The sequence below is a fragment of the Megalobrama amblycephala genome, linkage group LG14 (genome assembly GCF_018812025.1).
Source record: "Megalobrama amblycephala isolate DHTTF-2021 linkage group LG14, ASM1881202v1, whole genome shotgun sequence".
Classification (NCBI taxonomy): Eukaryota; Metazoa; Chordata; class Actinopteri; order Cypriniformes; family Xenocyprididae; genus Megalobrama; species Megalobrama amblycephala.
In genome coordinates, this window is record NC_063057.1 from 36974401 (window position 1) to 36989169 (window position 14769).

At 38.5% G+C, this 14769-nt stretch overlaps 2 protein-coding genes across 2 annotated transcripts; both read right to left on the reverse strand.

Moving 5' to 3' along the window:
• Positions 1-710: 710 nt before the first annotated feature.
• Positions 711-8938, reverse strand: LOC125244547 (gastrula zinc finger protein XlCGF57.1-like). The gene is made up of 3 exons (XM_048154617.1): positions 8715-8938; positions 7956-8090; positions 711-3315 (listed from the first exon to the last, which is right to left on the reverse strand). The coding sequence occupies exons 2-3, from the start codon at positions 8038-8040 to the stop codon at positions 2171-2173; spliced, it is 1230 nt and encodes a 409-aa protein (XP_048010574.1). The 5' UTR covers positions 8041-8090; positions 8715-8938; the 3' UTR covers positions 711-2170.
• Positions 8939-13064: 4126 nt separating this feature from the next.
• Positions 13065-14109, reverse strand: LOC125244549 (zinc finger BED domain-containing protein 4-like). The gene is made up of 2 exons (XM_048154623.1): positions 13507-14109; positions 13065-13431 (listed from the first exon to the last, which is right to left on the reverse strand). The coding sequence occupies exons 1-2, from the start codon at positions 13892-13894 to the stop codon at positions 13115-13117; spliced, it is 705 nt and encodes a 234-aa protein (XP_048010580.1). The 5' UTR covers positions 13895-14109; the 3' UTR covers positions 13065-13114.
• Positions 14110-14769: the final 660 nt, after the last annotated feature.

Here is a 14769-nt window from a genome sequence, read left to right on the forward strand (position 1 = left end):
GAGCGCTGGTGTTTTCAATTCATACTTGCAGCCGGAGGGTGCTCTGTACACCTTTAGTCCACAAATTATTCTAAAGAAGAAGAGGACATTTCAGGAATGGTGTTTTCAATTCATACTTGCAGCCGGAGGGCACTCTCTGTGCACATTTAGTCCACCAATTATTCTAAAGAAGAAGAGGACATATCAGGAACTAACGGCATGTCTTCCAGAGGTCTCTAACCATGCCTTTTACATACAGATAAACACTTTTCAAGACAATAAATACATGATTGAGATGATGTATGCCTGTATTGACTCAGAATTTGCCTCTGAATAGTGCTGGCTCCGTGGGCGTGGCCGCATTAGCGGATAATGAGCTGAAACACGGACTTCTGACATGTGTCTCTTTTCATACAGATTACATAAACACAGAATTTTTGTTTTCGATATGACTTACATGATTTAAAGCCTGACATTTCAACGTGTATTTAGACATAAGTCTAATATTTTTGTGATTAGTATTCACTAAGTTATAGTTCATTTTCTGAGAACTATCAGATTAAACTTTGTTCAGAGGGAGAGGACAGATCATACATCATTTTAGTTTTCTTTATTTTGCAATGTTTACAACATTGTGTTTTTACTCTGAGTGTATACAAATAAAAGAAGATATTCTATAGTTTCAATTGATATATTACTTATGTCTCTATGACAAAAAATGATGGAGTATTTTAAGTCTGTTTTGCTGCAATGTGAAAAAAAACCTGAAAACGCGCCGGCACATTTTCAGACCTCAGGGAGTTAACCATTGTGGAGAGCGAGGAGGAAACCAATGTACCAGCCACTGACTGTCGTCCAGTGAAAGCTCCAACCCCTGTCTATCGTCCAGAGCACACTCCTGTCCCCGTTATGAGTCCAGAGAGAACTCCAGCTCCTGTCTTGAGTCCAGTGAGGACTCTAGCCCAAAAGCCCGTTCCAGAGTCTACTCCAGCTCAAGAGCCCACTCCAATCCACAACCCGATAGATCCTCCCAAGAAAAATTTTTGGGCGGGGGGTGCTACTATATATATGTCCTCGGCCGTAGTGGCCAAGCAAAGCCCCCAGGTCAAGGCCACAGAGGCCGCTCCGCCATGCCCCCCTGAACTACGTGCACCACCCTGGTGCCTGGCTGTTCGCCTGAATCCGCCCCTTGTCAGCCTCCAGGTCGCCCGCCCACCCCAGTGGATTTACTACAGCACGAGGACGCACCTTCCGGGAGGGCGGGATTCTGTAATGGTTTAAGTTCTGTTTTATGTTTCTGGATCAATTTTCATTGCATTCATGTCTTGTTTAAGCCTTGTAATCAGTTGTCATTGTTTTCTGCTCAAGTTTGCCTGTGCTCCCATTACTAAAGCCACTAAAACCCCAGAGTTTTATGCTATCCTTTGAATGCAAATATACAGGAACAGACAAGACTGAATAAGTATGTATCCTCTCTGTTTTGTGAAATAACAGTAAAAAACACTATTTCTGTATTATGACTGTGCAATCCTGACAGACATTAATTATTATCAATGTATCACTTTTTATTGTAAAACTGTGTTAAAACATTGATGCTTGGGTTTTAAATCTTTAAGTAAAAAACAAAAAGGCAAACATTTATTATGTTCATTTCACAATCTCGCTAGTTTCTAGTCTGATAAAACTTCCCTTTGTTGGAGAAATGATGGGGTTGTGTGACGTTGTTTCAGAGGAGTGTTAAGGGAAGCACTGCGGAGATTCTGGCCCAACGGTGGAAACACAGCGGAGGCTTTGGGCTTGGTCCAACAGGTCCAAGGCTATTGGCCCCACCTGGCCCACTAAAAAGCCCTGGCTCGCAGTGGAAAAGTGGCTATTGTCAGATAACACGTCTCTATCTGTGCAAAGGCCTACACAGTTTTATGTATTTTATTTGATACAGATTTAGACTTCTGTTGACATGTAAAATTGTAACAAGTTTATTCTTTATTTGACTAATCAATACATTGAATCTAATTTCTTAACTCTGGCTTATTTATTCCTCTTGTAGTCACTGGACATTAACAGGGAATTCAGCCCTCTAAGGAGATTTACTACCATAACAATAATCAGCACATTATACAGTCTCTCAAACATGAGGTGTTTCTTGTCTGTGAAATCAATTCCACACTGATAATGTACAAAAACAGTTCGCTCATACGTGAATAATCATGTGGTACTTAAGGGCTATTTTATACCCAAAACTTTTCCCACAGTGACCACATGTAAACGGCTTCTCTCTAGTGTGAACTCTCATGTGTCTGTTAAGGATTCCTTTTCGGTTGAAACTTTTTCCACACTGTTGGCAGGTGAAAGGCTTCGCTCCGGTGTGAATACTTATGTGGTCCACAAAGTGTTGTTTCTGATTGAAACTCTTTCCACACTGAGGACATGTGTAGGGTTGATTACCAATGTGAATTCTCATGTGATCTTTAAAGTTTCGTTTTTGATTGAAACTCTTTCCACACTGAGTGCACATGTATGGTTTCTCTCCAGAGTGAATTCTCATGTGGTCTTTAAAGTTTTTATGTTGATCAAAACTCTTTCCACACTGTTGACAGGTGTAAGGCTTCTCTTTAGTGTGAATTCTAATGTGTGTGTTAAAACTTTCTTTTTGAGTGAAACCTATTCCACATTGTTGGCAGGTGAAAGGCTTCTCTTCAGTGTGAATTGTCATGTGGAATTTAAGGTTTCCTTTTCGGTTGAAACTTCTTCCACACTGTTGGCAGGTGAATGGCTTCTCTCCAGCATGAATGCTCATGTGTCTGTTGAGGGTAATTTTTTGAGCAAAACTCTTGCCACACTGAGGGCATGTGAAAGGCCTCTCTCCAGTGTGAATCCTCATGTGCCTGTTAAGGGTTTTTTTTAGGGCGAATCTGTTTCCACACTGTTGGCAGATGAAAGGACTCTCCCCAGTGTGAATTCTCATGTGGGCTTTAAGGTTTCGTTTTTGAGTGAAACTTATTCCACATTGTTGGCAGGTGAAAAGGCTCTCTCCAGTGTGAATTTTCATGTGCCTGTTAAGGCTTCTTTTTAGGGTGAATCTGTTTCCACACTGTTGGCATGTGAAAGGCTTCTCTCCAGCATGAACTCCCATGTGTCTGTTGAGGCTTGCTTTTTGATTAAAAGTCTTTCCACACTGTTGGCAGGTGAAATTACTTCTAGTTTCTGTCTTTTTAGCCTTTTTTTGTGAGCAACTAAAAGTTTTTTCTCCAGTTATAAAATCAGGATGATTCTTATATTGATCTTTCTCTTCCATTTCATTTAATACTTCACTCTCCTTTTTCAGCACAATCAGGTCTAAAGCAAAAAGAGACAAATATAAATTAACACATTCAATGCTTTTGAATGAACATTCAATGCTTTTTTGGGAAGGGCATTCAATGCTTTTGCAATCTCTCAGAAAAGTTCCACATAGCACTGACTCGAGAAGTGCAGAAGTTCTTTGCATTCACTTGCAAAGAACTTTTGACAGGCTCAACAGTGATAAAACTGAATCAAATATAATATTTTTGTTTTGTTTTGTTTACAAGTGTTTGGGGATTATTTTATGGCACCAAACCTTTTTTACTTTACAGTAGGTTACCAAAAGACTAAATATGTAGCCTAATGTCTACCTCTAATTTATTACTTTAACAGATAAACTAATCAAGAGCAAAATAAAAAATGTGTGTATATTACATGATAAATATGTTGTATTATCTTGACCAGTTTTAAAGTTTTATTACATTTTTGTTCCTGAAATTCACCCAACTGTTGGGATCAGTATAATCCAGATTTTTTTTTAATCAAAGGTATCCCAATTCGTACTAAAAAGTTTTGAACAGCACAAACTGATGATTTTATCCAGATCAAAACCAAGATTGGATTTTGTGATCTAATCTGATTTCAGAATCCTTTTTGCCTTTTGAACAACCCATTTTCAAGATTTGATCCAATCCAATAGCCGAAATCCGATCAGAATAACTTTTGAACAACTGGCCCCAAATTACTAGTGCTCTTAATGGAATCGCATTTCACAGTGTAGATCAGCCATGTGAAAAACAACAGGTAGAAGAGTCAATGTGGGGTAACTAAGTGCTTTTTATTTGAAGAGACAGAAAACAGCACAATAATACAATACAAACATCTCCTTTTGATTTTCATTTAAATGGTCAGACCCATACGGAGCCCCTAAAGCAGGGGTGTCAAACTCAGTTCCTGCTTTCTCTCTGGAAAGCTTTGTGTTGTATTTACCCAGGACACAAAAGGATAGCAAATCTACATTTTTTCCCCATCACCATGTCCCTTTAAGGGCTCCGTAGCCCCTCATCTGACCCACAATAAATAAATTAAAACAAATATAAAGACAATTACTTAGAAAGAATAAGTTAATGCAATAAGTTAAAATACGATGCAATTGCTAGAAACTACTATTGAATGGTTCATCTCTAATGATTGTGTCACTTTAATTAATATAAAATTATAAAAAACAACAGTTAAAATTAAAGGTGCCCTAGAACGTGTTTTCAAAAGATGTAATATAAGTCTAAGGTGTCCCCTGAATGTGTCTGTGAAGTTTCAGCTCAAAATACCCCATAGATTTTTTTTAAATTAATTTTTTTAACTGCCTATTTTGGGGTATAATTATAAATGTGCCGATTCAGGCTGCTTCCCCTTTAAATCCTCATGCTCCCCCGCCCCCAAGCTTGCGACTGCCTCAAACAGCATAAACAAAGTTCACACAGCTAATATAACCCTCAAATGGATCTTTACAAAATGTTCGTCATCCATGCTGCATGCATACATCGGATCATGTGAGTATAGTATTTATTTGGATGTTTACATTTGATTCTGAACGAGTTTGATGGTGCTCCGTGGCTAAAGCTAACATTACACACTGTTGGAGAGATTTATAAAGAATGAAGTTGTGTTTATGAATTATACAGACTGCAAGTGTTTAAAAATGAAAATAGTGACGGCTCTCTTGTCTCCGTGAATACAGTAAGAAACGGTGGTAACTTTAACCACATTTAACAGTACATTAGCAACATGCTAACGAAACATTTAGAAAGACAATTTACAAATATCACTAAAAATATCATGATATCATGGATCATGTCAGTTATTATTGCTCCATCTGCCATTTTTCGCTATTGTCCTTGCTTGCTTACCTAGTCTGATGATTCAGCTGTGCACAGATCCAGACGTTAATACTGGCTGCCCTTGTGTAATGCCTTGAACATGAGCTGGCATATGCAAATATTGGGGGCGTACATATTAATGATCCCGACTGTTGTGTAACAGTCAGTGTTATGTTGAGATTCGCCTGTTCTTCTGAGGTCTTTTAAACAAATGAGATTTACATAAGAAGGAGTAAACAATGGAGTTTGAGACTCACTGTATGTCATTTCCATGTACTGAACTCTTGTTATTTAACTATGCCAAGATAAATTCAATTTTCCATTCAATGGCACCTTTAAATATATTCTCAATCATAAAGAGCTTTATTGCCAGAGGCCTGTTGCATGAATCTACCTGAACAAACTCTTGAGTTTCAGAGTAGGTTTAGAGTTGCCAAATCCAGATAAATCCAACCTGGTTTAGATCAGTTTCAGTGGTCTCACACCGCTAAGTATAAAAGTTCTCTGTCAACTCAGGTTTGACCCAGAGTTTGTGATTAACTCCGAAGCACGTGCACCAGAAAGTGCAACATATGCAGCAAACACCCAATCACACGGAACATGTAGAGTGTCCGTTTGATTAACTTCTCAACAGAGAGACGCCGCAATTCACTTCTCTTCTGAAGACTAAAGGGCCGGGTATACTTCACTTGTCCACGCATCTTTCAAAGTATCCTCAACCGCGGATGGCAGACACATGCGCAATACAATTTTTTTCTATACCAGTCATCGGAGGGCAGCATTGAGTTGTCATCAACGGGACATTCGCTGGGCAGGATCGGAGAAAAAAAATAGTGCATCCACCACTGCAACATAGTTCAGAAGATACACCAAGAGAACAAGAATCTATAGTCTTTGTACTCTTTCAAATGTGGATTGTACTTTCTGATCCCTTCGCACAAACGTTCTTCAGGTTTAGCCATCCATTTTCCTCCTTGTTTCAAGCATCTTGGTTTTGAATCGCTCTTTCCACACTCTTCTTCGACGACTGCACACTGTGCTCAGTACTGTGTGTATTGCCACCTAGTGGGTCATTTATTTTTTCACATTTTTGAGAATGCAAGACACGCACACCTATCTTCCTAAGAAAGGTTGGTCTTAATTTCAGCGGGGTTTGTGCAGGAGTTAATTCCTGTGCTTCATTCCCAGTGTGTACACATAAAGCCGCTTCTTTCCCTTACGGTCAAATACACATGAAAATATTGTCACAATGTCCGTCTTGCTTTGTATTCACACAAACCTACGGTTACGTCCCAAGTAGTGCTATCAACGTTAATGCGTGCAATCATTTTTTTAAAAATTTAACACAATTAATGCAGCATCCCTTTTTTTCTGTCATCCTTTGGCTAGCATTACATTATATGATCACGTGCTCCTCCATGCAAATGCTGTTAAACCATTCAAGCGTGACAAATGAGAACACATTTGAGTTTTACTGTTTTCAAATCCATTCAGCCGATCTCCGGGTCTGGCGGTACCACTTTTAGCATAGCTTAGCATAGTTCATTGAATCTGATTAGACCGTTAGCATCTCGCTCAAAAATGACCAAAGAGTTTCAATATTTTTCCTGTTTAAAACTTGTCTCTTCTGTAGTTACATCGTGTACTAAGGCCGACGGAAAATGAAAAGTTGTGATTTTTTTAGGCTGATATGGCTAGGGACTATATTCTCATTCTGGCGTAATAATCAAGGAACTTTGCTGCCGTACCATGAGTGCAGCAGGAGCAATGATATTACGCAGCGCCTGTGACCCCCTGCTTGCACAGGGAGCGTGCCTTGTAACCACTGAGACATTTGTGAGAGACGCTGCGTAATATCATTGCGCCTGCTGCACCCATGGTACTCTTTTGTCATTTTTGAGCGAGATGCTAATGGTCTAATCAGATTCAATGAACTATGCTAAGCTATGCTAAAAGTGGTACCACCAGACCCGGAGATCGGCTGAATGTATTCAAAAAAGGTAAAACTCAAATGAGCCTATTTTAAAAAAAATAATAAGTGGAGAGTTCCTTTAATGCATAGGCAATAAAGGAATTAAATCATTTACATTTCAGATAAATGTATTAATTATTAAATATTCCATTAGGCTTATTTCAAGGCTTTATTTTAGGTTTTAGGCTTTATCCAAGCAAAACGAAATAGTAGCCTACTTTGTTGCCATGAACAATATTTTTAACTCAATAATCAATCCTGGGATCCTTACAACTGTGTTTTTAAAAATCTTTCTGTATTTTTTTTTTTTTTTTAGCAGAACTGCTGTTTGATATTTCGATTGGAATTTCAAAATCATTCATACTGTTGGATAATATTTGCATAGTGTAAAATTCAAATTAAACAAATTAACAAAAAAACAAAAACAATCTCAACTTTGACAAAAGGTAGTGTCTAATAATGTCTAAATATAGGCTATATCCAAATGCATACCGAATACAATTAAATTATTATATCTGCAAGCAATGCACACAACCATGTATTTATACAGGGCTATACAGCCATCTATGCAGCAGTACCATAAAATCCCCTAATATAGCATTACTTATTTCCGTTTTCCTTTATTGAAAGCCAGAGATTGTAATGGTAATGCATCTTGGCTGACCACTTGTGATTGGATCACCAAAAACGCATCTTAATACCAGGTGGAAACAGGCTTTCTCTCTCGCTTGCTCGCGTTCCAGGATATTGTACGTAATATGTAGGGTGGGGGACCTCTAGAAATTCCTGAATCTAGGGGCCTGTGTAGACCTTAATTCACCCCTAGCTTTGAGAATGAAACCAACCTGTTTGTTCCTCAGTATCTTCATGTTTCACTATGAATGTTTCTTCAATCTTCATGTCTTCACTCTCCTCTTTAATAAATGCCATCTTTACAATAGTGTGTCATGTGGATCTCAGTCGCTTCACCGGAAGTTATTCTGTGTGTTTGACACAATTAACAGAAAGAAAAATAAATTCAAACTAAATCTCTGGGTGCGTCTCAGTCAGCTCTAGTTCAGTGCAGAGAGAGTCAGTCAGAGTAAGAGTTAATGGCCTTAAATGACCTGATTAGCTATAAAAAAAAAAAAAATAAAAAAAAAAAAAATGCTGCAATTTAATAAAAGAACACAAACTAAACAGACACTTTATGTTTAGCCATTTATGATCTACATTTCGGTATATAATATATAATAAATAATAGATCACATTTAAATGATTTACATTTAAATAAATTACATTTTCATGAAAATATTAGCAGTTGGTTTGTATAAGTTGTCATTATACATTGTTGCTCTCGTTCATTTACACTGCTTGAGCAGCACGAGCGCTAAGAATCAATGCAAGAATCATTTTGCAAAGTATTTGATTCAATTGACTCGGAGTTTCGAAAAGCTCAGTTTCTCCATCACTAACGTTACTCGACAGTGACCGAATTCGTGTCAAAATATACCATTACAATGTTATATTCAACAGTAAATAAGTAACGTTGTTAGTTAATACAACTAACTAATAAATAACTAAGACTGAACGGTCTGAACGGTAAGCAAATTCTTTAAACAAACCTTTCTTCGGCCGAATCACAACAGACGCAGGAGCGCGGCGCAGCATTATGACGTCATGTCGCCAGTCCAAAATAAAAGTCCCGTCCACACTCTGCTGTCTACAATCACAAAGTGTCTAGAAATGTATTATTTTTTTACCAGATAGGCTAATCAGTGTGTATAAAAATAGTGACAAATGTGATAAAAAACAAACATGTTAAAAAAGAGTAAGTTCATAAAGCAGAGTTCATATGCCCGAATGGAAACTACACATGTAAGAGTCAATGTTTTTAACAATATTAAAAATGTGGACATATAAAGTTCATTTGAGTCTAAAAATAGATGTAAATTGTGTAAAAATTTATCTTTCAAGAATAAAGTATAAGTATAAGAAGCAATACAATTTTTAAAGTATAAATGTTCATTCAAAACCAAAAATGATTGCTAAAAGGTTCAGTCCAATTAAAAATGCAATATTTTACAGATTTTTTGATTAAATCAAAAGTAAGTCAAGTCTCCAATGTCAGGGGCCATTTGCTGCCTATGTAGTGATTCAAATCGCTCACTAATGAGTGAACACAAACACAATTCACACCACAGAATGCTCTGCATTTTTGCAGATTGTTTTTCCAAATTGTTTCTATTATATGTATTAAAGGTGCCCTAGATTCAAAAATTGAATTTACCTCGGCATAGTTGAATAACAAGAGTTCAGTACATGGAAAATGACATACAGTGAGTCTCAAACTCCATTGTTTCCTCCTTCTTATATAAATATCATGTGTTTAAAAGACCTCTGAAGAACAGGCGAATCTCAACATAACACCGACTGTTACGTAACAGTCGGGGTGTACGCCCCCAATATTTGCATATGCCAGCCCATGTTCCCAACATTATTAAAGGCATTACACAAGGGTAGGCAGTATTAACGTCTGGATCTGTGTACAGCTGAATCATCAGACTAGGTAAGCAAGCAAGAACAACAGCGAAAAATGGCAGATGGAGCAATAATAACTGACATGATCCATGATATCATGATATTTTTAGTGATATTTGTCTTTCTAAATGTTTCGTTAGCATGTTGCTAATGTACTGTTAAATGTGGTTAAAGTTACCATCGTTTCTTACTGTATTCACGGAGACAAGAGCCGTCACTATTTTCATTTTTAAACATTTGCAGTCTGTACAATGTGTGGCAGGAGGGGTTATTTCGCGGCTTACGTCACAGTGTTTAGCTTATTGGCAGTGTTGCTGGGCCATAAAAACGGAAAATGCGCGTTACCTGGGATGCGTCACTGGGTGAACCGTTGCGTCGTTAACGCGCTTCCATCACTTCCCGGAACTGGATGTGAGTGCTCGAGACGGTAAGAACGCGTCGCTAGTTGTCTTGTTTGATTATGGCATGTGTGTTTACGAGAGGCGTACACTCTATCTAATGTGTTTTAGAAACTGCGACTTGGTTGGAGAGCATTTCTACCTTGACTTTACGAGTTTTGCTGCAATGTCGTTTATTATTTACATGTATGGGGTGTAGACATCGAAGAAGGTAGGTTGAATGCTGTTAATTCCTATTAAACTGCGTTAAGCGGCATTTGCGTTCGGGAGTACGCTGACCGAATTGAATATATTTTTAACTCAACCCCTTTCTTAGCTGTGAGAACCTGATGTATTTGCTGGGTCGCTGTTTTCTGTACTGGCATCTGCTGGAAAAGATTCTATTTGTTGGCTCTTCATAGAAACGTTAATTGGTGAGTTTCCATGCACATGCCTATTACGGTGAGAGAATTTATCTAACAGAGTAACAGTCTCGCTTTGTCTATAGGTGTCATGACGGCCGTAACTGCAATCTAGTCGGGGTGTTCCGCGTTTGTTTATGGCTGCAGTGCTGTCCTGTTTCCCGTTTCCAGTTTTCTCTTTTTGTTAATTTTTCTTTCTTGACTGCTTTATATCGTTTTGTTTGTTCTTTTCAGTTGTATTAATACCATTTTGTCTTTGACGTTTGAATCATTTTATTTCAATTCTAACTATTATATCTTTGTGACTTTTTTTCTTTAGTCTATTTGTTCATTTTTTCAGTTGTATTAGATTTTGTACTCTGGGGTTTGAATTACTTTTGTTTTCAATTTTGATAATATTTTTGTGACTTTTCCTTATTTAATTTGCTTTTTCCCCAGTTGCATTAGATTTTGTTTTGTGTCTTATATTATTCGTTCAAAGTCTATTTTGTTTTTTTGTTTTTTTTGTATTTTGTTGAAATTGTGATTCTTGCTTTAAGCAATTATTTGTTACAAACATTTGTTTATTTGTATTACTTTGATTGGTTGAGTTGCACTACCCAGCTCCTAAAGTGATTGTGTGCTTGATTTTGATCATTTTGTCTCGGCAGGGCCTGAGCACCAGGGGCAGAGGACTGGTTTTAGGTGGTGGTATATTCTCACAAGTGTGCAGTGACCACCTCACCGTGTGTGTGTGTGTGTGTGTGTGTGTGTGCGCGTGGTTGTGGACACAGTAAAGTGCAGTGATTCACCTACAGGTGGTGTGGTCTGATTATCCGCTCTTTTTTTTATTGGTAAGCTCTAGTCCCTGCCTTCAACTTGTTCTAAGAACTTTAAGTGGCTGGGACAAATGTCTAATTATTTGTTTTAATATTGTTTTTAATGAAGATGTCAATAAAATAATTTTGTACTGTCACCCATGTCTCTGACTCTAATTAGTGATACGAACCTGTGTAAGTAATTATAAGTGGGTTATTTTGATTCTTTGGGTGAAACTCCCAAAGTGGCGTAGTCGGAGTGAGTTTGATATCTTTATAATTTTCACTGTATTTAAAAGTCCTTATTGCCCTCGATCCCCCGCCACAAATGCATAAACAAAACTTCATTCTTTATAAATCTCTCCAACAGTGTGTAATGTTAGCTTTAGCCACGGAGCACTATCAAACTCATTCATAACCAAATGTAAACATTCAAATAAACACTGTACTTACACGATTAGACATGCTGCATGACAAACACTTTGTAAAGATCCATTTTGAGGGTTATATTAGCTGTTTGAACTTTTTTTATGTTGTTTAAGGCAAGCACGAGCTCTTGGGGGGTGGAGCACCAGATTTAAAGGGCCACACACCCTGAAGCGGCTCATTTCTAATTATACCCCAAAATAGGCAGTTAAAAAAATGAATTAAAAAAAATCTATGGGGTATTTTGAGCTGAAACTTCACAGACACATTCAGGGGACACCTTAGACTTATATTACATCTTTAAAAAAAAAGTTCTAGGGCACCTTTAAAATCTGCCAGTTCAATAAATGTCCTGTTTATAAATGATACACAAATAAAGAATTATTTCTTCACATTGTATTAATGCGTTTCCTGAAAGTATTTAAGATTCATTCTAAAGTGGTAAGAAAAATTGTGAAATTGTGTTTGAATCATCTTGACTGAGATCATTTGGTGTAAGTAAATGTGTTCATGTTTTAGTATTCATTTTTCTCACTTTCATGAATTTTTTAAACGTAGACTTAAAAAATGGAAAATCTAAACTCAATGGTTGTAATTCCTGAATGATTTAGTAAACAGGTCTTTTGTGTAGTGATGAGCAAGAGTGCCCCCTGGTGGTTAGGGGGTCCTACACAACATATATGGAGGATCGGCTCTGTATCTTGATGACAAAAAGAGCAAGATGAACAGAAGAGGAAAGGACTAATGGGAGAGATAAAAATCAAAAAAAGAAGAGACTAGAGAAGAATATGAGGGTCCTTCTGAAGTCTGCTGATGATAATGCAGAAAGAGTCACAAGAAAAACTGAGCTTCATCTCAAAGTCCAATGGCCTTCAAAGAGCATCCAGAGACTTTGGAGAAACTGCTAACCGACAAACTGAGGGACTGAACTGTAGGACACTCCTTAATAGGCCCTACCCTGTTTGGCCTAATTTGGGATCGGCCCATTACAGAAGCCTCTTGCAGCAATCATGTCATTGATAGAAACATACTTTGACAAGTTGTATACTTATACTAGTATCATCTGTTAAAGGTGGTACAGAGGATGTTTTCGTCGACTGAGTTTTTGAAATGAGCGCATGCGGAAGAACAATCCCCCTCCTTCACAGCTCATTTCAAGTGAACGCCTCCCAAAACTCGTGCACGAGTGTTTGTTTACCACCGGCATTCGCTGTGTTATTAAGCCAGGCACACATTTTATGACTAGCTAAAACATTCTGACTATGCTCAACATACAGCGATTGTTTCCTGCTCTTGAAGCAGATTTATATACTTTCACATGGAATTTGAACACCGACTGTAGGCCCTTTCACACAGGACAAGGTGTGCTTGGGGGAACAGAGGATGTGTTGTAATGGTAGGGGGTGCTTGTGTAACTAGGGCAGGGAGTGATTATGTACATGGGATGGAGATTTAAAGATTTTTATTTAGAAACAATATTTTTCCACTGTTTTTGGACTGAGTCTGTTTCTATTTTTTTGCTGACAATTTCTCCAGCTTTCAAAAACACACGTTCACATGGCACTGATGAGGCCGGTGTGCAAAAGTATTGCTTTGCTAGCCTAAACAAATTTGGATAGATATTTTTGTGTTCATTCCAGTAGGTCAGAGGATCTTCAGATCTTTCCAAGGTAGGGTCCGTCATGTATCGCTGGACCTCTACAGTAGCATCTACTGTGGAATTCCTCTGGGTTCTTGCCATAGTTGCTTGTTCATCAAGGCTTTTCCAAAGGTTAAAAGCTGAAAGACAGAAACATGAGAGTAATATGCTCTGTGAGGTTTCATTTTGTAATACTTATCTACTTATAACATTACCTGTGGAGGATGGATTTTGTACATTTGGTGCTGCTGGTTGAAGTGGAGCTGATGTAGATGGATTTGTAGGTGTGTCCAGTGTGTGCCTCATCAGCGCTGCGCATTCAGAAGTCAGTCGTCGCACTGCATATTGTGCTTTGTCTTGACTGCAGAAACCAATGCATTTAAATCTCGGGTCAAGCAGTGTGGACAGCGACAGGACGGTTGAATTCTCAAGCGTGTCAAATTTATTCAGGAGGGTTGTAGACATGTTCTGTCCCAACAGTTTTGCGGTCACGTTGTTGGTATTGATCAGTAATTCCCGAGTTGTGTGAAGCAACATTTTTATCAGTGGAATGACCATTGACCCCAACACTCTCTTCTGCTGGGACATTTCCACTGTTGCCATGTAAAATAGTTTCAGCACTTGTAGACAAGCAGCTACTGTTTCTTAATCGTCAGAAGAGAGAGGATTAACTTCTGTTCTGAGCGATGCCAGAGCTGCTCCCACTGTCTGCCTCTCATCATATAAGCGCTGCAGCATCAAGAGGAGCTGTTCCAGCGCATGTCCACTTCCTGGATCAGCTTCATCACTGCACAATTCATCTGCTGTTGTACATTTTCAGCTTCTCTTTAGCAGTAGTGCTTGATCTAAAATAGGTCACCACTTTCCGTGCCCTTGTGCGCAGATCTTGAGGGAATGGCAGCACTCCTAAAGGTACTGTGGCCAGCATTGCATCATCAAGCACAAAATGGCAAGTGACTGCAAGATATGCATCCATATTAATAGAGGTCCACATATCAGAAGTCAGACTCACTCCTAGGGCTGGGCAATATATTGCATGCGATTGTCACACGCATTTCGTCAGTAAAGCCGGTTCCCTGATTACCGCGAAATCGCCATCACCTGCTTTCACCTGCTCATCTCTTTGGTCTTCTCCTTGTCATATTTTTCATCCACCATCTACTTTAGAGCCTGTCTAGATGGCAGAGTGTATGTGGGGTCTAGCTTTCCCACAAACTCTCTGAAGCCCTGGTCATCCACAATGGAAAAAGGCTGAGAGTCTTTCACCAGCATATTAACAAGAGCCTTATCCAGCTCTTGCTTCCGGCCCACTAAGACAGAAACAAACAAACTGTTATGTGATATCACGTTAGTGTAATGTTCAATAAATCACTGTGTGGAAGAATAAATATAGCCTACCATGATCTGTGTTCTCCTGCATGCCCTCATGCTTGGCGTTGAAGTGCCTCAGCATTGATGACGTATTATTATTATACGCC